The sequence below is a fragment of the Orcinus orca genome, chromosome 6, assembly GCF_937001465.1.
Source record: "Orcinus orca chromosome 6, mOrcOrc1.1, whole genome shotgun sequence".
Lineage (NCBI taxonomy): Eukaryota > Metazoa > Chordata > Mammalia > Artiodactyla > Delphinidae > Orcinus > Orcinus orca.
Genome location: NC_064564.1, coordinates 119616208 through 119639361, shown reverse-complemented (window position 1 = coordinate 119639361; position 23154 = coordinate 119616208). Strand labels below are relative to the sequence as shown.

Sequence of the window (23154 nt, the reverse complement as noted above, 5' to 3'; positions counted from 1 at the left end):
GACACAGGCTGGGAACTCGATTTCTGCAAGGCAAATGTTAGCTTAGCAAAGTGGCCACGTCAGATGGGCTGAAACTCTCCCTGCACCCGCCCGGGGCTCTGACAGCGTGGCTGCTCCCTTGCCAGCATCACGGCAAACAAAGAGAAGAACCACACTCCTTCCTTCTTCCCAAGCTTCTGGGTCCCATCAGTGACCACCCTCCTACTCCCGACAGGCCAAAGCACAGCAGCCGCTGCGGCTGGGAGCTCAGCGGCTGGGCGATGTGTAACTGCGCAGGCACACGCGCCACCCTTCCCGCCCTCCGGAAGGCGCCGGGGCAAGCGGGGCAGGCTGCTGCCCTTCCCTACCCTTGCCAGGCGGGCGGCAGGTGAGTGCGCCGGGCCAGGCTGGCTGCCCTTTCACCTGCCTTTTCTACCTGGGAGAATGAGGGTACAAAGGGCAGCACCCCTCTTCCCTAAGATCCTCTATGGGTGGTGGGCTCAGATGCTGCCTCCCGGTGGGCGCCAGGACGGGGGAGCAACCTCAGGGAGGAACAGGAGGCTGAGGCCCAGCAGCCTAGACTGTCACTCGGTACCTCGGGGGTCGCCCTCATTCAACACAAATATCCTCTCAACAACGGTTAGGGAAAACCACATAGAGATACCGGCTTCCGTCCACAGGGCATCTCTGGGCACAGAGGGAACCGCTGCTCACGGGAAGAAGAGTCAGGGGCCTCGAGGGGGCTTAGGGCAGACAAAAGAGGGGCCGGGGACTGCGCGGCCAGCGCCGGTGGCGAAGGGGGCGGGGAGGGAAAGGGCCGGACGAAGTGTGTGGCCGGGGAAGGCGACGGCCGAGCCGGGGAGGAGGCCGGGCCTGGGCGAGGCGAGGCGGGACGGTGCGACTGGGCGCTGCAGGCGGACAGGACGACCCCCGAAGCGGGAGCCTGGGCGGCAAGTGGGGCTTCGACGGGGCCTGTGGACTGGGGGCCGGCGGCATCTGTCCCTTCCAGGGTTCTGTGCGGAGCACATGGGCACTGCTTTCCGAGAGCTAGACGTGGACGGAGCCGAACTTCCCGGGCAGAACTGGAACCGGGAGCCGTCAGTGGTCGTAACTAGGCAACTCGCGGGCCGCCGCGAGGCGCGCACGCGCAGTTCGCAGGGGCTGCCGGCGCATGCGCGGTCGTCTTCCGCCCGTTTCCCTTCGAAGAGTCCAACGGCAGAATGGGAGGAACGCGCCTGCGCCAGGGTGCTGCTCGGGTTCTCGGCTCAGCCGGGTAGCCGTTCTCGGTCGGCGCACCTGCTGGCGTCAGTCGCTCAAGACTGATTCTTCCCTTGGGTCTTCTTGAAGAATACCGACTCTTCTCACATCCTAAGTCAGAAGAGACGGGGAGAAAGAGCCGGCATAACTCGGACGACGTCCCAGGGCGGTCCTCGCACGCCCGACCGGGCAGGTGGGCGGGCAGGTGGGCGAGGGGCGGGACCAATGGATGGGCAGTGAAAGACGGGATGCGGGCGGGGGCGGGGCCAGGGGCGGGGCGGAGTGTCACGAGGGCCCCTGCGAGGGGCGCGGCGCGCGCTGACGTTGCTGCCGGACACGTCGGCGACGCGGTGGCCGCGGGGACCGGAGCCGGATGTGCCAAGATGGCTGCTGCGGCTGCAGTGTCTCCGCTTGTGGAAACCGCCGCGCCGTACTCCGCACGCGGCTCCTGAGGGGCGGGAGCCGGGGGTCGCGGAGGGGCCGGGCGGTAGCCGGAGTGGGCCTGGGCCGCCCTGCGGCGCGCCGGTGAGGGCCGGGGTCTGGGCGGAGGGAGGCGGCCGGGCCGGGCCCAGCCCGGAGCGGACGGCGCGTCTCCTGGGAGCCGCCGGCGGTCGGGCGGGGGCCTGCGGGCTGGGAGGGTCGGGCAGACCCCTTGGTTACCTGCCCGCTCAGGCCGACGTGGCCTCCACCTGCACGGGCTGTCGGGTCAGCTGAGTGGACACTAGTCGTGGTGGCCTCGGTGTGGGGTTGTGTTGGAAAGGCTGGAAGAAAAGCCAGACCTGCGACTTTTTAAGGAGTAGAAGCATTTAGGAAATTTTTTTAACAGTGTAGCTTGCCCTTTGCTTCGAAGGTTCTGAAGTTTTGTGTTCATTGGTTGAAAGGTTTCTGCTGAGCCGTGCGGGCGATGAGGTAGATTGACATTTGAACCAAGGAACAGCCTTGTTGCGTCTGTTGGTAATGGGGCGAGGTGACCAAGATGTTGCAACCGAGGTCGAGCGCTGTGTTTTATACCAAGGGGCAGAGGAATGTGTAAAGCAGCCTGCCCTTTTTGTGAAGAAAGTATTACAGTAGAGCGTCTGGACATGACACAGCCATTTAAAATCAGTTGTTGCTGCTTTACCTGAAAAGTTTTAAATGGTTTGGAGATTGTGAGTTGCTTATTAAGATTTTGTTTTAAATACATATGATGCAGATGTTAACCAGAGAGGTATTTCCCATCCCCGGATATGGCAAGAAGCAAACTGAGTCACAGACAGTTGTTCCTAGGTTGATACTTTTGCACGTTTCAGCACAGCCTGCCTCCCTGCAGTTTTCTCCCCCCGTGCCCTTTCTTAGGGTTCCAGGTGTTATCTTAGAAAGATACAGTAAGAGCCAAAAAAAATCAATTCTTTCTTGTTCTTTGTGACTCGTACACCCTTAATAGCAGTTACTGCAGTAAGTCTCAGAATTGTACGGAAAGTTTTCTCCAGGGTAGGTGTGCAGATTTTAATGTGGTTCCTTCTTGCTTCTGTAAACATCTTTTCCGAGTGTCCTTTTTGCTCCTTGTCATTTTTTGCAGTGTTTAGACACTCCGTTCTTTAACATCTAAATGTGTATGATTCTGTACTTAGAAAAGTTGGAGTGTGTGCTGTCTTTGTGTCCGGTGTCCCCTAGTCTGATAGGTACGTCGCTTAGCAGTTGCCGTGAGGGAGATTGTGGGCAGAGCATAGACTCCCAGGTGCTTCCTGACACGCCGGTTGGTTTACACACTTACGCTTGAGGCGACGGCCCTGGCAGGAGAGGAGCGTGCTCTCAGTATCTCAGTTCAGTAGCCGGGAATTTATTTCGAAACAGGTTGTGTTTATTTCACATAGATCCAAGGCAGCTTAATTGAAGAGCTAGGGTTATGAATAATGCATCTTTAGGAAGGTCAGCTGGTTTCTTTGAAGCAGTCTGCCTTTTTTAGAGTTAGGTGACTTGAGGCTACAGAATGACTTACTGGACAGAATAAAATTCTCTGTAGTCAAAAGATAAATGATATGCCCTTGCATTGTTTTTCTGCTGGTGAATATAAAAGAAGATCAAAAGAATAATGTTCAAGTCAGAAGGTTGTTCCAAATAAAATCGGTCTATTGCTAAAAAGCTCTCGGTTGTCGGGGAGAGAAGGCAAAGCTACTTTGTAGGGAAGTGATAGTGTTTGCTTATAAAATGATTCTTAGTCCAGGAGTTGAGAAAACAATTTTAGGAAAGTTTCTGCAAGGAAACATTTTAAGTATAGATGTTATATGAAATTTAGATTCTGGTAAGATTTCCCAGTTAAACAGCCATAGGGATTAGGGCCTCCCAGAATCCACTGTGAATAGAATTTCGTAAGATTAAACCCAGAAGGGACTTTGAAACCATCGTTTCATTTCTCACTTTATAGGTGAAGAAATTGGGTCACAGAAGGAGCAGAGGTTGTGGCTGAGCCAGTCGGCTGACGCCCAGTCTGGCTCTCACAGTGACACCTGGGGAATAAATCCTCTGGACCTGTTCTCTGTGTGTGTGTGTGTGTGTGTGTGTGTGTGTGTGTGTATTCTTTCTTTTTTAATATATGCTGCTTAGTGTGGTTGAGGGTCTCCTGCTGAAGCCTTACAAGGAGGATGTCATGTCCTATAAGATGCGTCTGTTTCACAGATAAGAGGAAGAGGCTCTGCTTCTCCTCCCCTTGCTCCGTATAAAGCTGAGCTGCACACATCCTTTGTTTTAAAATGACAGCTTAGAACCAAATGAAGTCTCTGATGCTGTTCCTCATGTATTTAATTCCATTAAATTTGAGTGAGTTTCAAAGTGCTTGTCTGTCAGAAAGGGTTCCCTGTTGGCCTGGGATGAGAGTGTGTGCGGGCAGTGATAGTAATGGATTCATAGATTCACAGGACTCGTCGTCAGATGGGAATAGGAACTTTCATTTTAAATAACTTTACTCAATATACGTTTATGCACTTTTCCTTTCGTCTGAGTATCAGAAAGATTCCCAAGTACAGAAACGTTGCACACCTGCAGAAACGTGTGGGCTAAACCCAGGGGTCCTATCACTTCTTCCTTCGTTGTTGACATTTTTCTGTGATGGGCTCCACTTAATCTGTTTGTGAAGGTTGTTCTGGGGAGAAGGACTGACATACAGAGGAGGACTTTGTAAAGAGACCATGCTTGGATTTTTGTCTCAGAAGTGCAGGTTAACTATTCAAGATTATACTTAGTGTGTTTTAGTAAAAAACAAACAACAACAAAAAACGCTGCAAAGAGGATTCTACCCCCTTGTTCTCTATAAAGGGTTTACGGGCGCATAGCTGTTACAGCTCTGGTTATCGGAGGCGGCTTGTTTTGCTAGCGGTTGCCAGCCAGTCACGGTGCAGAAAATGAGACATTTTACAGGGTGGGATGCAAGGCGTTTTAGGTGAATACATTTTAGATGTTCATTTTGCAGCTTATATTACTCTGTCATGCTCTTTCATTAAAGAAAACAGAGGAGCAAATTTTTAACTTTTGTTTTCCTTTCAAGATTTAGAATTAACCTGTATGAAAAGTATGATATGCAGTCTTAATAGAGGAGTTGGCTTTTTCTTGGTCTGCGATAATTTACAGGAAAGTGTGGAGGGACTGCGTACCTGGTGTGACTGGCGTTGGCTTCTGCTTGGTCTCTGCCAGCTTGTTGAGGGCACTGTGGAGGCGGTGGGCATTGCCCGTGGGTGCGTAGCTGGGGTACGTAACTGAATCTCGGTGAAGGGCAGCGAGTCATCTCAAGGCACTCGGCTGGCCCAGGCGCAGCCAGCTTCTGCGTCCCGGCCGTGCTGTCACCCCGGGTCCTCCCTCCCGAAATGCCCAGGACAGCAGTTCTCACGGGCGTGGAGGCAGGAGAGGTGTATGCCTCAGGACTGCGTGATGCAAAAGCGTTTGCAGCCTTTTTCTTCTTTCTTAGTTTTCCTGATTGCAGCCAGGACTTTGAATACATGGATTTTACGTATTAATTCTTTTTCTTTTTCTTTTTCAGTTCAAAGTAAGGAACAGCTCTATCCTGCTTCTTTCTGTAAGCAGCATCTCATTGTGCAGGAGCTCGATCATGCAACCTCCACCCCAGGCTGTCCCGTCTGGCGTGGTCCGGCCGCCTCCGTCCGGGAGTCCTCAGAACATGTTCTGGTCCAACAGCCCGTACAGGAGACAGGCCAATAGTAATGCACCAGTGGCCCCGATAACCTGCCCACTGCAGCCGGTGACGGACCCGTTTGCTTTTAGTAGACAGGCGCTCCAAAATACATCATTGGGCAGTTCGTCTAAAAGCAGCCCACTCGTTGTGCAAGGCCCAGCCCCACCATTGTCTCTTCAGCGTGCTGGTCTGCCTGGGCCACACACAAATGCCGGGGATAGCTCCCAAGGACCCTGCGAGCCTCTGCCGGCCCCTCCGTTGCAGCCCAGGTCAGATGCCAGCCCATTTCCCAGCGTACTGAGCCCCTCGGCACCTCCTGGGCCCGAGGTGAACAGGAGAGTCGAGGTCGCTCCCGGCCCGGAGCCTGAAGTTCAGAGCCCGCCGTATCCTCCTCAGTACATTCCAGGAGTGGGTCCGGACAGCTGTCGTGTGGGCCATCCACAGGCGAGCACGCCACGGCCCGACAGACCCCTGAGCAGGCCGAGCCTGCACGACGGCACGGCGACACCAGCAGCGCCCCCTTTCCTCCCTCAGCCTCGTCAGCAAACGCCCGGGCAGTGGGGGCCGGTGCAGGGAGGCCCGCAGCCCTCAGGGCAGCATTACCGGCCCTGCCCTGAGGGACCTGTGCAGAACACGGTGTGCCACGCCTCCAGCGCTGGCCACTTTCCCGCTCCGTCCAACCCGCGTCAGGGTCCTGGCCACGAGCAACACGGCCCCCTGGTGTCTTTACCGGGACCCTCGGCCAGTGACGGGAGAAATGAGGCAGTCTACCTGCAAAGTGGAAACCACTCAGCAAATAGCTTTGATCCAGAAAATGCATTCAGGCAGAATTCCAGAGTTGGGAACGCTCGGGCGGGCCAGGAGTTCAGGTTGAGTCCAGGAGTGAATAGAGAGCAGTTGTCAGACCTGGCTCTCATTAACCCCCTCGCTCAGGGAAACAGCCCAGAAAGCCACTCGCACAACCCCCTGGGTGCCGGGAGCAGCTGGACCCTGCCGGAAGCGGGCTCGGGAGCGCTCTCCATGTTTTTCAAAGGAGGAGAGACAGAGAACGAAGAAAACCTCACATCTGAAAAAGCAGTCTCTGCCGGTCAGTCTGACTTTGATGGTTTCTCCCCCGGCCCGGGCCTCGGCCAGCCTCCTGCACACATGGGGGCAGGAGGCGTTTATCAGGCCTTTCTCAAGGGTTCCAGCAGCGAACCCACACAGCAGGGAGGAGACCCACAGCCTTACTTTTCTCAGTCTGCAGGCATCCGACACGACAAAGCAACCACTAACGCTGCCGCTGTTGACATGTGGGGTGACACAGCACGTGCGGGGACTCACGGTGCTGGTGGCCCGCGGTACGAGAACGTCGAGAACTTAGAGTTCATTCAGAACCAGGAAGTTCTGCCAAGTGAGCCCCTAAGCGCAGACCCTTCCTCCCCAAGCGCTCAGCTCAGATACGGGCCCCTTCCCGGGCCGGCTGTCCCCAGGCTCAGTGCCGTGGGCCACGCTGGAGACGGGAGCCCTAATCTCGAGGCCCCAGATGCGACGGCGCAGCCTGCGCGGGCTGAGAGCGTGTCTTCCAGTTACAGCAGCCAGAGCCCTCGGGGTCTTCCCGGTACAGCCAGGCCCCACGACTCGGGGGGCACGTTCATTCAGCAGGAGGTTGGAAAACCTGAACATGAGGCTCCGGGGAGGTTTTTTAAGCAGATCGATTCTTCTCCTGTGGGAGGCGAGACAGACAAGAACACTGTGAGCCAGAACTACCGCGGCAGCCTGCCCCAGCCCTCGGCCCCGAGCCCCCCAAAACCTACGGGAATATTTCAGACGAGTGCAAATAGTTCTTTTGAACCAGTGAAATCGCACTTCACTGGAGTAAAGCCAGTCGAGGCCGACCGCGCCAGCGTGGTGGGCGAGGTGAGGGGGCCCAGCGCCCACCAGAAGCAGCGCAGAGCGGCCGCTGCCACGCCCGACGCCTCCCCTGGCAACCTGGAGCAGCCCCCCGACAACATGGAGACCCTCTTCCTGCCCCGGGTCTGTGCTCCACCTCTCACCGCACCCACGGAGGCCAGTCCCGGGCTTCTGCACGCCGCGGGGCCGCCCTTGGAAGCTGTGCTCCCCGCGCCTGAGAAGAGGCCCTTGACCAGGGCGCAGGGGGCTGTGAAGTGTGAGAGCCCAGCCACGACTCTGTGGGCGCAGAACGAGCTGCCAGATTTTGGAGGCAATGTCCTCCTGGCCCCAGCCGCCCCCGCGCTTCACATGCCCGCGAAACCTCAGCCATCTGAAGTGATCCAGCCTCCAGACGAGGGGGTGTGCGGCCAGCAGTCCCGGCAGCCGGGCCCCAGCCCCACCGTGCAGAGCGGGGACGGCATTGGTGCTTCCGAGAATCTCGAGAATCCTCCCCAAATGGGCGCAGAGGAGGCCCTCCCGCCCCAGGCGGGTCCCGGATACGCCAGTCTGCTGTCCTCCCCACCCGCCGAGTCTCTGCAGAATCAGCCAGTCTTGGTCGCCCAGCCTGATCACAGCTATAACCTGGCTCAGCCGGTTAATTTTTCTGTGTCCTCGTTGAATCCTAATGAGAAGAATCAGTCCTGGAGAGATTCTTTGGCGGCAGATAAGCCCACAGTAAGCAGCCAGGCTGCTGGGGGTGATTCTGGAGAAAACGCTCCTTTGTCTGGGACCCCAGCTGGCTCTCTCATCTGCTCGCCTCTGCCGAACCACCTTGCCCAGAGTAATTTCCCACAAGTTTGTGGTACCTCGGAAATGGTTTCTAGCCAGCCTGCTAGTTTACTGGTTCAACAGCCATCTCACCCAGTTCCAAAGAACTTGCTTCTGGAAAGTCAGAAGATCCATAAAGCAGAGAACGTTCTTCCCGAGTTAGGTACCGGTCCTGCCGGAAGCACAGGCGCGATGCTAGTTCCACCTGCGAACAATACCGCGGTCCCCGATAGTAATAAGGCAGATCACTCCGGCAGTCGGGATGAAGCTTCGGGAGCCCTAGACTTTACATTCAGTCGGACTTTGGAAAATCCTGTAGGAATGTATAGCCCGGCCCAAGCTGATAGCCCAGCTTCTTGCCAGCAAACCATCTCCAGTCATCGACCGCGCGGGCCTGGGGCGCATACCCCAGACCGTTTCTACCAACAGGTGACGAAAGCTGCTCAGGACCAGCATGGCCCAGAGAGAGCCCAGCAGGAGACGGCCCCTCCCCCTCCCCCTCCCCAGGGGCCCAAAGCAGCACTTCCAGAGCCTTCAAACCCAGGAGGTCCACCAGGGCAAGGACAGCCCCCAAGCCCAGCCCATCCATCTGCAAGTCCGGCTCTAGCTGACATGGGCCAGCCGCTGCTGCCTCGACCACCTCGGTCCTCCAGCGTGTCCGTCGCATCCACCAGCTCAAGCCAGGCGGCCGCGCGGTCTGACCAGCAGTGGCTGCAGCCGCCGCCTCCAGACTTGGCGTCCTATTACTATTACAGGTCCCTGTACGATGGCTACCAGCCCCCGTACCCCTCACCGTACCCGCCGGATCCTGGCACCACCCCCCACTATTACCAGGTAGGGTTGAGCTTGTGGACCGTTGAGCCCCCTGACCAGTGGTTTCTTTCTCACGTCACGTGCCTTGGCGGGGTTCTGTTGGTCAGTTCTGAGGTGACCCGTGGTCAGCCGTCACGTGCTGCTCCGTGAGAGGAGTGCTGCCTGGTCACAGCTTGTTCTGCTGAGCGCGGCCTTTCTCTTGGAAGTCCACACCGTGCGTTAGCACATTGAGTTGGGTAGAATACCTGATTAATTTTTGCTTAACACAGCAGATCCCAACTTACGTGACAGAAAGGACCTTCGTTTCCCGTCCTGCCTGTTGGCTTTCCGCAGACCCAGGGTTCGTGGTTGCACAGTTTGGGAAACTGGAATAGCCTCCTGAAGCTTCTTTGTGGTTTTGGCCTTAAACCTACCTAAGAAGCAACAGGAAAACTCCAGTCTTTCAAATGCCTCCTTCAGAATGAAATTACTTAGGGAAAAAAGTTAGGTTTGGAGTGTAACCCGAATGAAACAGCTAAGAGTGGCGTCATTCCATAAGCTTCTTTCAGGTACGTTGTGATAGCGGCAGCAGAGCAAGGGGCCCCACTGTGCTACCCAGAAGACCCTTGCCTCTTTTCACACTCATGCAGGCCCACGAATGCCGTTTAAGTTCTGTTTAATCCTGCCTTAGTGTGAAAAAGTGATCCAGGTGGACACACGTTTGATTACTGTCCGCTTCTCACCATCTCTCATCCTGGCCAGCATCACCCACGGGCAGCAGAGGCAGAAGGATTGTGGACCAGAAGTTTGAAGTCCACTGTCTGACATGGGGGCAGGTGCCGCACTGGAGGCCCTGCAGTCAGAAGAGGCTGAGGGAGCAGGGCTGCCCCGGTGATGGGGCTGCCTCACGGGCTTTGGGCATCTTTGCACATGTGGGAACAGGCACACACCTAACCCCTGAGACCTGGGAATCCTAGATCCAGAAGGAACCCCGTAGAAGGAAATTACGCTGTGCCCAGAGCCCAGGAAGGCCTGGCAGTGCATGGAGGGGCCACATACCTGCTCTGGGCCCTTGTCCAGCAGCTGCGTCTGCATCCCGGTGTCCCAGCCAGCGCCCAGCATCACTTCTGTGGGAGCCCACTTCCTTCTGCCTTGTCTCTGTGTCTCTGCAGATTCCAGTAGTGGTTAAGAACAAGTCCATTTTATGTGATTTCTCGTCCTCTGCTGGGTGATGGTGGAGCGTCAGGCTGAGTCAGGAAGGACTGATTCTGGCTCGTGCCTGGGTCACCTCGTCTCTACTTCGAGTCCCGACGTAGCCGTAGAACCATGGGGGTTCATCGGGCTGTAATGGGGCTGAAAGCCTCGTGAGGATAGAATACGATACTCCTTTTGAGGCTGCCTGTAGCTTCAGGACCCGTTCCAGTGGACCCTCGTTCTTCTGCTTCCCTGAGATGGTGTCTGAAACGGGACCCGAGCTTGTGGGGTCATGGCACCTATGCAAGTGAGACCTCGGGAAGCAGATGACAGAGTCCTGACGAGTCACCGCAGGACCCGGTCGTGGCCCGCTGATGGTGGGCCGTCTCCTGAGCCCGGCCAGGGCAGTCTGTCTTAGGAATGTGGCCGTGGATTCCATTTTTTTTTATTGTTCCGCATGAAGGAAGCCCCGTGTCTGGGGCCCATCCGGAGAGCACCGCCTGTACCGTGAGAACTCGTGCCGGTTGCTCGATGAGTTGGCTCTTGGCATCTAACGGAGGCATCCTTCTTTCAGCAGGACATCTACGGCCTCTATGAGCCCAGATACAGGCCCTACGATGGTGCAGCCGCTGCCTTCGCAGACAGCTACCGCTACCCCGAGCTCGAGCGGCCCAGCTCCCGGGCGAGTCACTGCTCGGACCGGCCAGCTGTCAGGTGATTGACGTTTATGTTGCCGGCTGTGCTAGTAACTTAGTGATTTGAAAAGGACCGTGTTTGTAAAGAACTCTACAGACCTGTTTAACGTGTGTGTACGTTCTGTGGGTGTGGACAGATGATAGGATGCATCTTTAAATCGAGATAGGCGCGCTGCTGCAAGGTCACGGATGTGTCGTCAGTTGGCCTTTGGTCAGACCCGACCCTGTGCAGCGCCACCAGGAAGCCACCCCTGCCCTCGTGCGGGCTTCCTCCCAGCCCAGGCAGTGGTCCCGTCGCCGAGGGACGCACACAGCTCTGCAGGTGCCGAGGCAGCGTTTCCCCCGTGCAGGTCCTTCGCCGCCTCTGGTGACGGGGTGCCCGGACTCCCGGGCCAGGCAGGCGCGGGCCAGAACATGGAGTGGTCTGTTGGCAGCGGCCGCCGCAAGCCTGGGCTCTGTCCCAGGCACTGCCCGCCGGGCTGCGAGGCCGCCAGCCGCTCCCTCCCGATTCTCTCTCCCCTGACAGATCTCCTCTCAGTTTTGCGATCACAGATGAGGCGTTTTGAAAGAGCCTTGGCATCATGCCTTCTGCTGAGTAAAAGCTTAGGCAGGCCACAGTCCTCCCCCCAGGGGTGTCGGGGGCTCGGAAGGAAGCGCGGGGCTGCAGAGCCCGCCCGCTGTGGCTCCTCCCGCGCCCCGGGCCCTCGTCTCACCGGGCGGGTTTGCCATGAGGGTGCAAGGCTCCTTCGGCTCGTAATAGAGTCTGGGCGCGGGTGAAGACTGCGTCCACGCACCACCTTTCAAAATCGGGGCTGCTTTTGCTGCTTCCCGCGTCTTCAGTAGCTCACCTGGAGACGAGGCCCTGCCTCTGTGAGCCGGCCCGTCCAGCTGGCCCCCCTCCGTCGCTGGGAGGGACACGCTGAGCCACTGGGCCTGGCGCTCTGGGAGGTGAGACTGGAGTCCCAAGTGGGCGTTCTGATTCGGGGAGAGCAGTGGGCAGGTGTGTTCTAGAAGCCCTGAGAGGCGAGGGAGGGTGGAGGCAGGGGCCGGGGCGCACCTTGCTCTGCCGCTTGTCGCCTGCAGGCCGGGTCGGGTTACCTGGCAGGGCTTTGTTGTCGTGTCCCCACCGCTCACATGGAGGGAGAGCAGCCTCTCCCCTCTCCTGCCCTGTGCGTGTGTGCACACGTGTGTGCAGGCCTGCGTGTTGTGCGTGTGCCTGGTGTGGTCACATCCCGGCAGGAGGGGAGAACGAGCCTTGGGTTTCTGCGGCGGAGTCTTTCCTGACGGGCGCCCGGGGCTGGAGAGGGCAGCGGGTGGGCGTTCTCTGGCTCTGCCCTTGGTCAGGTCACTTTTCTGGAGCTCCCCCCAGTGGTGGGTGGAGGCGGTGCACTGGGGTGCTCCCTCCAGGGCCCCCACCCAGCGGGTGCTGTCCCTGTGGCAGGTGGGGGGGCCGGACACTCCTGAGGGGCAGCTGCACCCCCAGGAGTGAGCCATTCCCCAGGGGTACACGAGGCACAGTTTAGAATCTTCCTGCCCCGGAAGACCTGCTACCTGCCTGTCCTGCTCGGGGTCGGCAGCACAGCTGGGCCTGTGAGGCCAGCCTTGGTCTGGCCCATGTCGTGAGTCCTGGGCCGTCAGCTGGCAGGGTGCGAGGGCCCTTTTCCCCGCGCAGGACACGTGGGTCGCGGTCTGTGTAGAGGGTGTTACAGTCGGCGCCCGCTTGGTCTTGATAGCTCAGTGCTTTTTGCTTCTGCTGAGCATGATGTCAAAAACGTGAGACCCTGCTTTTAAGCACTGGCTGTATAGCATGCAGCACTGAGCACGCGAGAAGGGTTAGTTCTTTTATGCTGAACGGCACTTAAATAGTTATTTCAACAGATAAATTTTAATTTGCCGTATGGTAGGGAATCCTGTAATCTTACCATTGTTACTGGTTTGGATCTCCTGATGAGAATTTTTTCACAACCAAGGTGCTCTGTTGTGAATGCCTGTTGCTCTGGGTGTAATTTGTGTCCCACTTTAAGAAACAGGTAATTTGTTTTTTAACAGCACTGTGTGTTTTTTTCAGGCAAGGGTATCCTGAAGGTTACTATAATTCCAAAAGTGGATGGAGCAGTCAGAGTGACTACTATGCAAATTATTATTCCAGCCAGTACGATTATGGAGGTATGTTCAGGCGTTTTCATCGGTTGACGGCCAGCAGATGCGTGTTCAGACCGTTTGTGCGGCTGGGTGCAGAGTGGCGCGCTGTGGGATTTCTTAGGAAACCTTCCCTTTTGGTAGTCTTACGATCTTAGCTAAGAGCCAAAATAATTGAAAGTAGTTTGCGTCTAGAAATAATTATATCGCTATTTTTCATTAAGAAATTATACCTTAATTGTAGCGTTGTGTCTGTATCGTATTAGTAGTTTTCTTTGATTTTCCAGCAAAGCATAATTATCAGTAGTTCTAGAGTATGTAACTTGTCCATATGTGGCTGTTTAAATTGATTAAAATCAGTAAAATGAGGGACCGGCTGCTCACTGCAATGGCCACGTGTGACGTGCTCCACATGTGGCCAGAGCCCCCGCATCACACAGGGCAGACGCAGGACGTTCCGGGTGCCACTGCTGTCTGGCAGTGTGTGCGTCTTGGCACGTGTCCCCTGAGCCGCCCTGCTGGTCCCCCTGCCAGGCTGTGGCCCTCACCGTCCCAACATGGCTACCCGCTTCTGCGTCCCCCGGGGCTCTTCCTCCACTTTTGTGTTTGGACTGCTTCGTGCGTAATTCTGCCCATGCTTGCTCAAAGTGGTGTATCTGGTTTGCTTATAATGTTAATATGCTTTTTTTCCCATGCATTTATTTATTTATTTATTTATTTATTTATTTTTGGTTGCGTTGGGTCTTTGTTGTTGCCCGCGGGCTTTCTCTAGTTGCGGTGAGCGGGGGCTACTCTTCGTTGCGGTGCGCGGGCTTTTCATTGTGGTGGCTTCTCTTGTTGTGGAGCATGGGCTCTAGGCACGTGGGCTTCAGTAGTTGCGGCGTGTGGGCTTCATTAGTTACAGCGTGCAGGCTCAGTAGTTGTGGCACGCGGGCTTCAGTAGTTGTGGTTCGCGGGCTCTAGAGCGCAGCCTCAGTAGTTGTGGTGCACGGGCTTAGTTGCTCCGCACAACTAAGAAGATGTTGGATCTTCCTGGACCAGGGCTCGAACCCGTGTCTCCTGCATTGGCTGGCAGATTTGTCCCCTGCATTGGCAGGTGGATTCTTAACCACTGTGCCACCAGGGAAGTCCCTTAATGTGCTTTTTTTTTTTTTTTTTTGCGCGGTACGCGGGCTTCTCACTGCTGTGGCCTCTCCCGTTGCGGAGCACAGGCTCCGTACGCGCAGGCTCAGCGGCCATGGCTCATGGGCCCAGTCGCTCTGCGGCATGTGGGATCTTCCCGGACCGGGGCACGAACCCGTGTCCCCCGCATCAGCTGGCGGACTCTCAACCACTGCGCCACCAGGGAGGCCCCTTAATGTGCTTTTTTAAAGTAATCTAGTTTTGAGAGTATTTTTAAAATTTTGTTTATTTTTTATTCAAGTACAGTTGTTGTACAAGGTTGTGCTAATCTCTGCTGTACAGCAAGCAAGGTGACTCAGTTATGCACCCATATGCATTCTGTTTTCATATTCTTTTCCCTTATGGTTTATCCCAGGAGACTGGATATGGTTCCCTGTGCTCTACAGTAGGATCTTGTTTATCCGTTGAGAGTATTTCCTAAAGCTCTTTGGCTCACATTAGAGAAAAGAGATACGAATAAAAAAAAAATTTTTTTTTTCTTTTTAATCACGTGTGTTGAGAGAAAAACTGTCAGTGGCCGTTAAGTATCACAGTACAGGCAGGACACGGCCGTGTCCTCTGGTGTCTCACAGTTAACACTCCCTGGGGTCGTGCTGATTTTCGGGAGGAAAGTTTGGTTGCTCTCTGAGGCTGAAAGCATTCTTCAGTCCTGGGGTGGCCTGGTTTTGTGACGGCCAGAGGGGTGTCTTTTGCACATTGTACTGACCCATTAATCTCTCGCCTGCAGATCCAGGTCACTGGGATCGGTACCACTATGGTTCTCGGTCCAGGGACCCCCGCACCTATGACCGGAGGTGTTGGTATGACGCTGAGTACGAACCGTATAGGAAGGAAAGCTATGCTTATGGGGACAGGTTGGTGGAATAGATTTTGCTAAGGAGGGTGGGTCGTGATCAGCTGCGCTTCTGCGTCTGTGCCCTCGGGTCTTTGTAATTCACTCAAGAGCTACAGTTGTGTCTGGCTTCCTGGGGAGCAGTCACCATCGGGAGGAACGGGATGAACTGGCCCTCCCAGTGGCTCTCTCCTTGGGCTCTTGGAGGGGGACTGGCCTCAGAACCAGCGCCGCGCGTCAGTTCATCCTCCTCTTCTCGGGTCCGTGAGAGGGGTGACCACCTCAGACGGACCCCCCCCCCGCCTGCCTCTCTAACCCTAAGGCAGGGTCTGAACTTGGCCTTGGGATGCGGTGACTCCATTCGCGGGTGGGCTCTGACGAGCGCTGTCCTTAGGATCGGGACTCGCGGCGGCTAGGACCTGGGGGGCTCACTGCCACGTGGCACGGGAGCATGGGCCCTGGAGGTACTCTCCCCGAGCCCCGGCCTCTGCCCCTCTGCTTCCCCAGGCCTGAGAAATACGACGACCACTGGAGGTACGACCCCCGCTTCACCGGGAGTTTTGACGACGAGCCCGAGCCCCACAGGGACCCTTACGGGGAGGAGGTGGACCGGCGGAGCGAGCACTCAGCGCGGAGCCTGCACAGCAGCTTCAGCTCCCACTCCCACCAGGTGGGCGGGCGGGCGGGGGCCGGCCCGGGCCCCAGGGTTCTGGTGGCCGCCTGGGGTCCCGCCGCAGGCATGGCAAAGAGACTTCACCTGTTTGCTCTTTGCTCTCTAAGAGTCAGGTGTACAGAGGTCGCAACGTGACTGCTGGGCCCTACGAGGCGCCCCCTCCACCGGGCTCCTTCCACGGCGATTATGCCTACGGCCCCTACAGCGGCGATTTCCACGGCACCCCGGGCTTCCCAGAGTACAGCTACCCTGCTGAGGCCAGCTGGCCCTCCGTGGAGCAAGGTGTGTGTGGCGAGGCCCTGCGTGCCCACGGGCAGAGGGAGGCCGAGGCCCACCTTGGGGCGGCGTCCCGAGCCTGGGATGGGAGAGGGGGACTGAGTCGTCACCAGGATGGGGGTTGGCAATGGCTTGGCCCGGGCATCCCTGCAGAGCAAGGGCCCTATGCCACCACGTGCCCGTCCTGAGGGGCAGCGCTTGCCACGCTAGGCTGCTGGTGCCCTGTGGGCTGCAGTCTGGCTCACAGGCCTGGGAGCTGCCCGGCCTGTCCATCGTGTCCACTTCAGTGTGGCTCTGACCTCAGGCTCCTCTGCCACGTTCTTGGGCCTCAGTGTAGCCCCAGTGCCGACCACACGGGTCCATGGATCTTGGAGGGAAACTTGAAAAACTCCAGTTCCTACGCTTATCACGCAGGCCACATTCTCAATTCGCCTTTGAGATATTTGATCAAATGCTGTTTCTTGGAAAACTGCACAAGTATGTGAGGTTTTAGAACATGACAGTATAAAATATAAAATAATGGACTTTCTTAAAGCGTTATTTGATTAAAAATTTCCCCTCCTGTTTGGCTTGAGGTGTTTCACTCCTGGTCGTTTTCCTTGCCGCTCCCCCCGGCGCCCGTGGTCTGAGGGTGAGGCTGCGAGAGCGCTCGGCGCAGGGGCTGAGGGGCCACCCGAGCAGCAGCAAGCACGAGCGCTGCTTTCTGTGAGCAGCGCCTCCTGGCGGCTTTTAAAGGAGCGTCCTCAGCTTAGAGGAGAGTGTTCTCACTTTAACGGTTAGGACGTTTTTCTGGCATATGTTTAAGTTCTATTTTTTAATAGGATATTTAACAATTACTAACTACAGTTGACAGTCAGTTCATCTTGATGATCTGTGAGTCCAGCTGCATGGGCATCTGGAAAATCTCAGCTGTTGATTTAGTTCAGAAGCATTAAAAAGTGACCTACGGGTTGTTTCTTTCTCATTTTATTTAAATGTAGCTCCATCGAGACCAGCTTCTCCTGAGAAATTCTCAGGGCCTCACACCTGTGCCAGGTTCGGTCCTGGGGGTCAGCTCATCAAAGTGATTCCGAATCTGCCTTCAGAAGGACAGCCTGCGTTGGTTGAAATTCACAGCATGGAGGTAATTCCACGGGGAGAAGCTGCGCGTCACCCTCCAGGTTGCACGTGCTCTGCAGTGTGTCACCTTCCGCTCGTGTGCTGTTGTCTGAAGACACAAGCTTGGGAATGTTTACTTCCGCGAATCCTCAGTTTGTCGGTCGTTTCAGTTCTGCTTGGTCATCTTTCCCTCCCGGACTCAGCATTTTCAGAGTCTGCGCCGGGTGTCGTGTTAGACTTGGTTTTATTGTATGTTCCCTTTTCTGTCTTTAAGTGAATTCCTGACTTTGGGGTGAGGACCCTGTCCGTGCTCCTTTTACTGCTGATTCTGGAGAGTGGGCAGAGGTGCCTCACGATCTCGGGGGGCTGGTGCGGGGCGCCCTGCTCCGTGCCCTGGCAGGCCTCTTCCATCACGTGTATCCAGGCCCTGCCTCAGAGTCTGGGGGGTGGGTCTCACTGCTTAAACAGAGTTTGAAAGTCACTGTTGTGGAACAAGTTGCCCATACTCCGTGAGGGAGGCTTTGCCTCCCCACTTGGAGGGACAGGCCGTCCTGAGGATGGCGTCCGTTCCTCTGTCTGCCAATGTAGCCAGGCCGGGCGTTGACCTGCCTGCCTCCGTGAACAGCTCTCTCTCTGTCCCCTCTCCTGTCCCTACCTCAGACCTTGCTGCAACACACGCCAGAGCAGGAGGAGATGCGGGCGTTCCCGGGGCCTCTTGGCAAGTACGTGCCCCACGATCGCGTCCGCGGTGCCTCTCCGCCGGCGGTGCCGAGCACGGCCTCGCAGGTGCAGTGGCTGCTGTTCACCGAGTGTGTGTTCTTTTTGCAGAGATGACACCCATAAAGTGGATGTTATTAATTTTGCACAGAGCAAAGCTACAAAATGTTTACAGAATGAAAATTTAATTGACAAAGAGTCCGCAAGTCTTCTTTGGAGCTTTATTGTTCTGTTATGCAGACAGAATGGGGTACGTGTCTCCTTCCTTGTAGAACTGCTCTTCTCGTGGGCCTCTAGTCCCGGGAGTCCTCAGCACCCCCGAGGAGGGTTAGGCGGGATTTCTGCGCCAGGCTGCACCGTCCAGGGGCTCCCCCAGGACGAGTGTCTCGGCGGTGATTTGGGGACGCGGCAGCCAAGCGGGGTGCGTGGTTTGGGGTGAAGGGCGGTTTGGGCTCCCGGTCATCGGCCCGTCCGGTGCATGCGGTCTGCCCGCCTCACTCCCGGCCGAGGCGCTCGAAGTCGCTCGCCCGCGAAGGCCCTTCGTGGGCCTCCCCCGACCAGGACCGGGGTCCCGTCACTCCTGCAGGAAGGTGCTGCTTGTGGTTAAGCCTGTCTCCCTTCCTGCCCCTGCTGCCCCTCGCAGACCGTGGTGGGCACGGACATCGCGGAACTCTTGTTACGAGACCACCGAACCGTGTGGCTTCCTGGGAAGTCGCCCAGTGAGGCCAACCTGATCGATTTCACTCATGAGCCTGCGGAGCAGGTGGAGGAGGAGTCCGGGGAGGCCCAGCTCTCGTTTCTCACTGACAGTCAGGCCGCCACCACCCTTGAGAAGGACACGGAGCGGTTCCGAGAGCTGCTGCTCTACGGCCGGAAGAAGGTGAGCGGCCCGAGCTCGGGCGCGGGGCGGGGGGCAGGGCCTGCTCCCGGGGCGCCAGCGTCTAGAGCGGAACGCGCTGCCGGGGTCTTGTTCTGCAAAGACTGTCTGGCACCTCGTGTGTCGTGTCTCTGAAGGTGCGAATAGTGGCTTCTCCAGCGCTGCTGGTGTCAGACGTGCAGGTTCCGTTTTTAGTCATCTGACAGACGCGTAGACTGAGCTCAGGCTGCACCCCTGCCGTGTGTAGCATGTCTCGGGGTAAACACGTGTGCGACACAGAGGCAGCGCGTTCTCACGCAGTTGGGGTGAGCTCACCGCGCCACCGCGAGTGGGTGCTGGGCACAGCCCGGGCCCGGGTGGGGAGCGCCTTGGGGACGCGCCCCGGGTTTGCTCTGTGGGGCACCTGGTAGTGCAGCGGGCGCGGGGGGGGGCACAGTTGGAGCGCCTGCTGGGCTCTGGCAGCGGGGGTCTGGCGGGCCCAGAGTTCTTGGCACTCTTATGTCACGATAGACTCAGAAGACGCATGTTTGGTGAGTAAATGGTCTTAATGTGGCCGTTTTACAGCTAGCTGAAATCTTCTGATCTGTTACATTTAATTACCATTTCTCTGTTGCAACGTTTCTGCTTCCTGGTCACAAGTTTTCTAAGTTGTGGCCCAGATCACTTTGGATACAGGGAGGCTGAAGTAATCAAGGCCCTGTTGGTGCTGAGCACAGGCCCTCAGGGCCCAGGGGTCACTCGGGGCCTGGGGAGTTCACGTCCCCCGGCCTTTCTCATGGCGGAGATGACAGGCGGGGGAAGGCCGTGCTACTTCTCCGTCGTCCCTGGTTCTGACGGTGTGCTCGTCCTGTGCTGGTGATGAAAGCGGGGTTCCTACGCGGAGAGCCCCCCCCGCAGGGACTCTGCAGCTACAGCGAAAACGGCGAAGCTCGCCCGCTCTTCGTTTCTGAGCTGGGCGCGCGCTGGAGCCTTTGACACACGTCCCGTCGCCCCGCTGTTCTCGGGCTTCCCTCCGTGACCGCGCGTGACGGCACACGTCCCGTCGCCCCGCTGTTCTCGGGCTTCCCTCCGTGACCGCGCGTGACGGCACACGTCCCGTCGCCCCGCTGTTCTCGGGCTTTCCTCCGTGACCGCGCGTGACGGCACACGTCCCGTCGCCCCGCTGTTCTCGGGGCTCAGGGAGCCTCTCGCTGCTTTGCAGGATGCTCTGGAGTCGGCGATGAAGAACGGCTTGTGGGGTCACGCCCTGTTACTTGCCAGCAAGATGGACAGCCGGACGCACGCCAGAGTCATGACCAGGTGAGGAGTCCGGGCGTGCCTGCAGGCGGGGGTCCGGGCCTCGTCAGCTGTGGGAAGCCCCCGGTCCCCATACTCTTGTCAGAGGAAGCTGGGGAGTCCCGTCTGCCACCCACGGCTGTGGGCGTGCTGGGCCCTCTTCCTCGGGTTGCGTTGCTAAAGGAGTTACTTTTTTTTTGTTTACTTCAGGCTTTTTAATTCTATAAAATCTCAGCAGGGAGTTCCCTGGCAGTCCAGTGTTCAGGACTGTGCACTTCCACTGCCAGGGGCCCTGGTTCAGTCCCTGGTCCGGGAACTAAGACCCCGCATGCCGTGCAGTGTGACCCGCCCCCCCAAAAAAAATCTCAGTGAACTCCATCGTCTGCATCCTTTACAGCCTTTTAAAGACATTGCAGTGTGTACACTTGGCCCAGGTCAAGCATCAAGCCAGTCACCAAAGCGTCTGAGATGAGACCAGACTAGTTTTTCGTGTCCTGTTTACTGAACCAGGCTGAGTTAGGGCTTTCTCTGTTCACGTCTGCCCAGGTTCGCCAACAGCCTTCCGATCAACGACCCTCTGCAGACGGTCTACCAGCTGATGTCCGGGCGGATGCCAGCCGCGTCCACGGTCAGTATGGGGGTCCTCACGGCAGCCTCCGCAGCTCAGTCATCTGTTCAGAGCCCGCTCCCAGGAGGGCTCGCCTCCCAGGCGCGAGGCTAGCGTTTCCATCCTGCTCCTGGAGTTTGAGCACTGCAGAGTTGAGCTGGCAGTGTGTTCCAAGGATGAGGGTTTTCTGCTTGTCTCTGGTTTCAGTGTTGTGGAGATGAGAAGTGGGGAGACTGGCGGCCGCACCTGGCCATGGTTTTGTCCAACCTGAACAACAACGTGGACGTGGAAGCCCGGGCGATGGCCACAATGGGGGACACTCTGGGTAGGTCAGACGCCAACGTAGAAGGCGGGCCTGGGGCTGCCGTCAGATGCTCGGGAGCCCGAGACCGTCCCTCCGTCTGGGGTGTCTCTGAGCGCTCCGATCTCCGGGGGGCCTGTGGCCGAGGCCCGCCTGCTTTCTGTCCCTTCAGCCTCGAGAGGGCTCCTTGACGCCGCACACTTCTGCTACCTCGTGGCCCAGGTTGGATTTGGGGTTTATACCAAGAAAACCACGAAACTTGTCTTAATTGGATCAAACCACAGGTGAGGAATTGCATCAGTATAGTGGCATCCGCTTCCCTTAGAAAGGAAAAGCCCCTCCCTTGGCTAACCCAGACTGGCGCGCGGAGCGCTGGCCCTGCGGTGACCTGCTCAAAGGTGATGGCCGCTCATGTCCTCCACAGTTTGCCATTTTTAAAGTTCGCGACCAACGAAGCTATTCAGAGGACAGAAGCCTATGAGTACGCGCAGTCCCTGGGGGCGCAGCCCTGCTCCTTCCCCAGCTTCCAGGTGGGTGGGGCCCCACGGCTCCAGCTCCGACGGGGGTGGGGGGGCAGGGCTGGCGGAGTGGGTGCTGACAAGACCACAGTCGTTCAGGGGTTTTATTCAAAAAACGTAAAGAACAATGAAGTGTTTTTGGAGATGTTTGATCTGTAATGTTCGAGAATTAAAGTTTGCCGAATTGAGAATTTTGTTAGCATTTTGGTTCTTAATGTTTTATGTATTAAAAACTTTTAGTGTTTGGTTTCAAGTACTTTTCTATCAGCTGTGGACCATGTTTCGGGAGGGTGGTATCTGACCAGGACTGTGCGTGTGTGTCTGAAACGGGGCAGAGCGTCAGTGCCAACAGAGCAGGGTGACTGCGCTGGCGGCTCCCGAGAGGCGGTCATCGCGGGGCGCGTGCGCATGGCGGCACCTCGTGGTCACTCTGTGGTCACTCGGTGGTCGAGAGCCCTGACGGCTCTGTTAAGGGTGTTGAAGAGAGAAAGTGAGTTTCTCAGAAGCTTAGTTGTTTCCCCTGATGTAAAGTAGCTCAGGGAACGGGCCCGGCTCTGCCGTGGGCAGGCATTGGGGACGCACAGGAGGGATGCAAACGTGCAGGGTAGCGTCAGCCTGCGGGAGGGCACAGGTGACGCTGGGGACCAGTGGGGGGCATGCAGCACCGCTCAGCTCGCCGTCTGTCTGTCTCAGGTGTTTAAGTTCATCTACTGCTGCCGCCTGGCTGAGATGGGGCTCGCCACGCAGGCCTTCCACTACTGCGAGGTGATCGCCAAGAGCGTCCTAGCGCAGCCCCGCGGACACTCCTCAGTGCTTCTCCGCCAGCTGGTTCAGGTAACGTCTTCCTCGACGTCGCCGTGCCCGTGCGCCACGTGGGGCCACGTGGGGTGCTCATGACCAGAGGGCGTGCGGGACTGCCTGCTCGGCCCAGTTAAGATCCTGCATGTTCTCGGGCATAGTTGGTGTTTTGCAGTGCAGCACAGGAGCCCTTGGGGCATCCCGTGCAGAGACTTGGAGGTAAGCCTGGGTGTGAGAAGGACCCCGCCTGCAGGAGGCTCGTGTCTCGAGGCATCCTCGCCTCGCGCTTAGCGCTGTGAGGTTCTGGGAGCCGCAGCCTGGGGTGGGTCCCGGCTGCGGCCCCGCGGCCCCAGGCTCTCGCTCCGGAAGACGGAGACCGCATGACCACCCTCCCACCTGCGCCCGGACAAGGGGCGCCGCGTCAGTGTGTTCCTCTCCTCCTGGAGCTTCGTTTTTGGAATCTGTCCATGTGATACCAAAAATGTTTTTATTACGGGAACTTCGGGACACCTGCAGAAACAGGGTAATTCAAGAACCTGTTTCCAGCTGGCAGCTTCAGCAGTTAACGCGAGGTCAGGCGTGTTGGGCCCGTGCCCGCCTGCTGCCCCCCAGAGCGTGAGCATTGCCAGGGCGGTTGGCATCTCAGTGAGTGGAGCTGAGCAGAGGTGGGCTCAGCTCCCGCGGGTCCGGATGCCGCGGGCTCCGTGCCGTTGGCTCGGCGGGCTGGCGCGGTGGGTGCTCGCGCTCCAGGCGGTCAGGGACGGGCCGCGTGAGCCCGCCTCAGGAAGGTCCCCGCAGCGGACGAGGGCTGCGCCTCTGACGTTGCAGGCGCGCTTGCTCCACGTCCCAGTGGGTTTCGAAGGCACGGTTTGGCCGCTATCACCTGTGGGAACAGGGTCTTCATCTGCCTGTGTTTCCAGGTCGCCTCCCAGCTGCGCCTCTTCGACCCTCAGCTGAAGGAGAAGCCGGAGGAGGAGGCCGCTGCGGAGCCTGCCTGGCTGGTCCAGCTGCAGCTCATGGAGAAGCAGGTGAAGGTGCGCTGGGCTCCGGTCGTGGGGCCCGACGGGGAGCCGTGTTCACGC

The 23154-nt window shown here is 57.6% G+C and overlaps 1 protein-coding gene across 11 annotated transcripts in view; it reads left to right on the top strand.

Moving 5' to 3' along the window:
* Nucleotides 1–1191: 1191 nt before the first annotated feature.
* SEC16A (SEC16 homolog A, endoplasmic reticulum export factor) overlaps nt 1192–23154 on the top strand; it is a 32807-nt gene continuing 10844 nt past the window's right edge. For 4 of the 11 annotated variants that reach the window (XR_004479655.2, XM_033415268.2, XM_012538752.3 and 1 more), the window contains exons 1-18: nt 1578–1761; nt 5246–8932; nt 10659–10798; nt 12848–12945; nt 14828–14954; nt 15440–15602; nt 15713–15887; nt 16862–17004; nt 17640–17701; nt 17808–17946; nt 18340–18576; nt 19775–19872; nt 20395–20476; nt 20663–20780; nt 20929–21040; nt 21181–21286; nt 21968–22108; nt 22993–23106. Coding sequence is in view for 5 of the 11 variants with exons in the window: in XM_033415268.2 (XP_033271159.1) it covers nt 5315–8932; nt 10659–10798; nt 12848–12945; nt 14828–14954; nt 15440–15602; nt 15713–15887; nt 16862–17004; nt 17640–17701; nt 17808–17946; nt 18340–18576; nt 19775–19872; nt 20395–20476; nt 20663–20780; nt 20929–21040; nt 21181–21286; nt 21968–22108; nt 22993–23106 (5673 nt within the window). In the remaining 6 variants the exon portion in view is untranslated. Of the gene's footprint in view, nt 1430–1576; nt 1762–5245; nt 8933–10658; nt 10799–12847; nt 12946–14827; nt 14955–15439; nt 15603–15712; nt 15888–16861; nt 17005–17639; nt 17702–17807; nt 17947–18339; nt 18577–19774; nt 19873–20394; nt 20477–20662; nt 20781–20928; nt 21041–21180; nt 21287–21967; nt 22109–22992; nt 23107–23154 lie in introns of those variants that run through there. The other 7 variants (XR_004479657.2, XR_004479649.2, XM_033415272.2 and 4 more) reach the window with 5 other exon arrangements.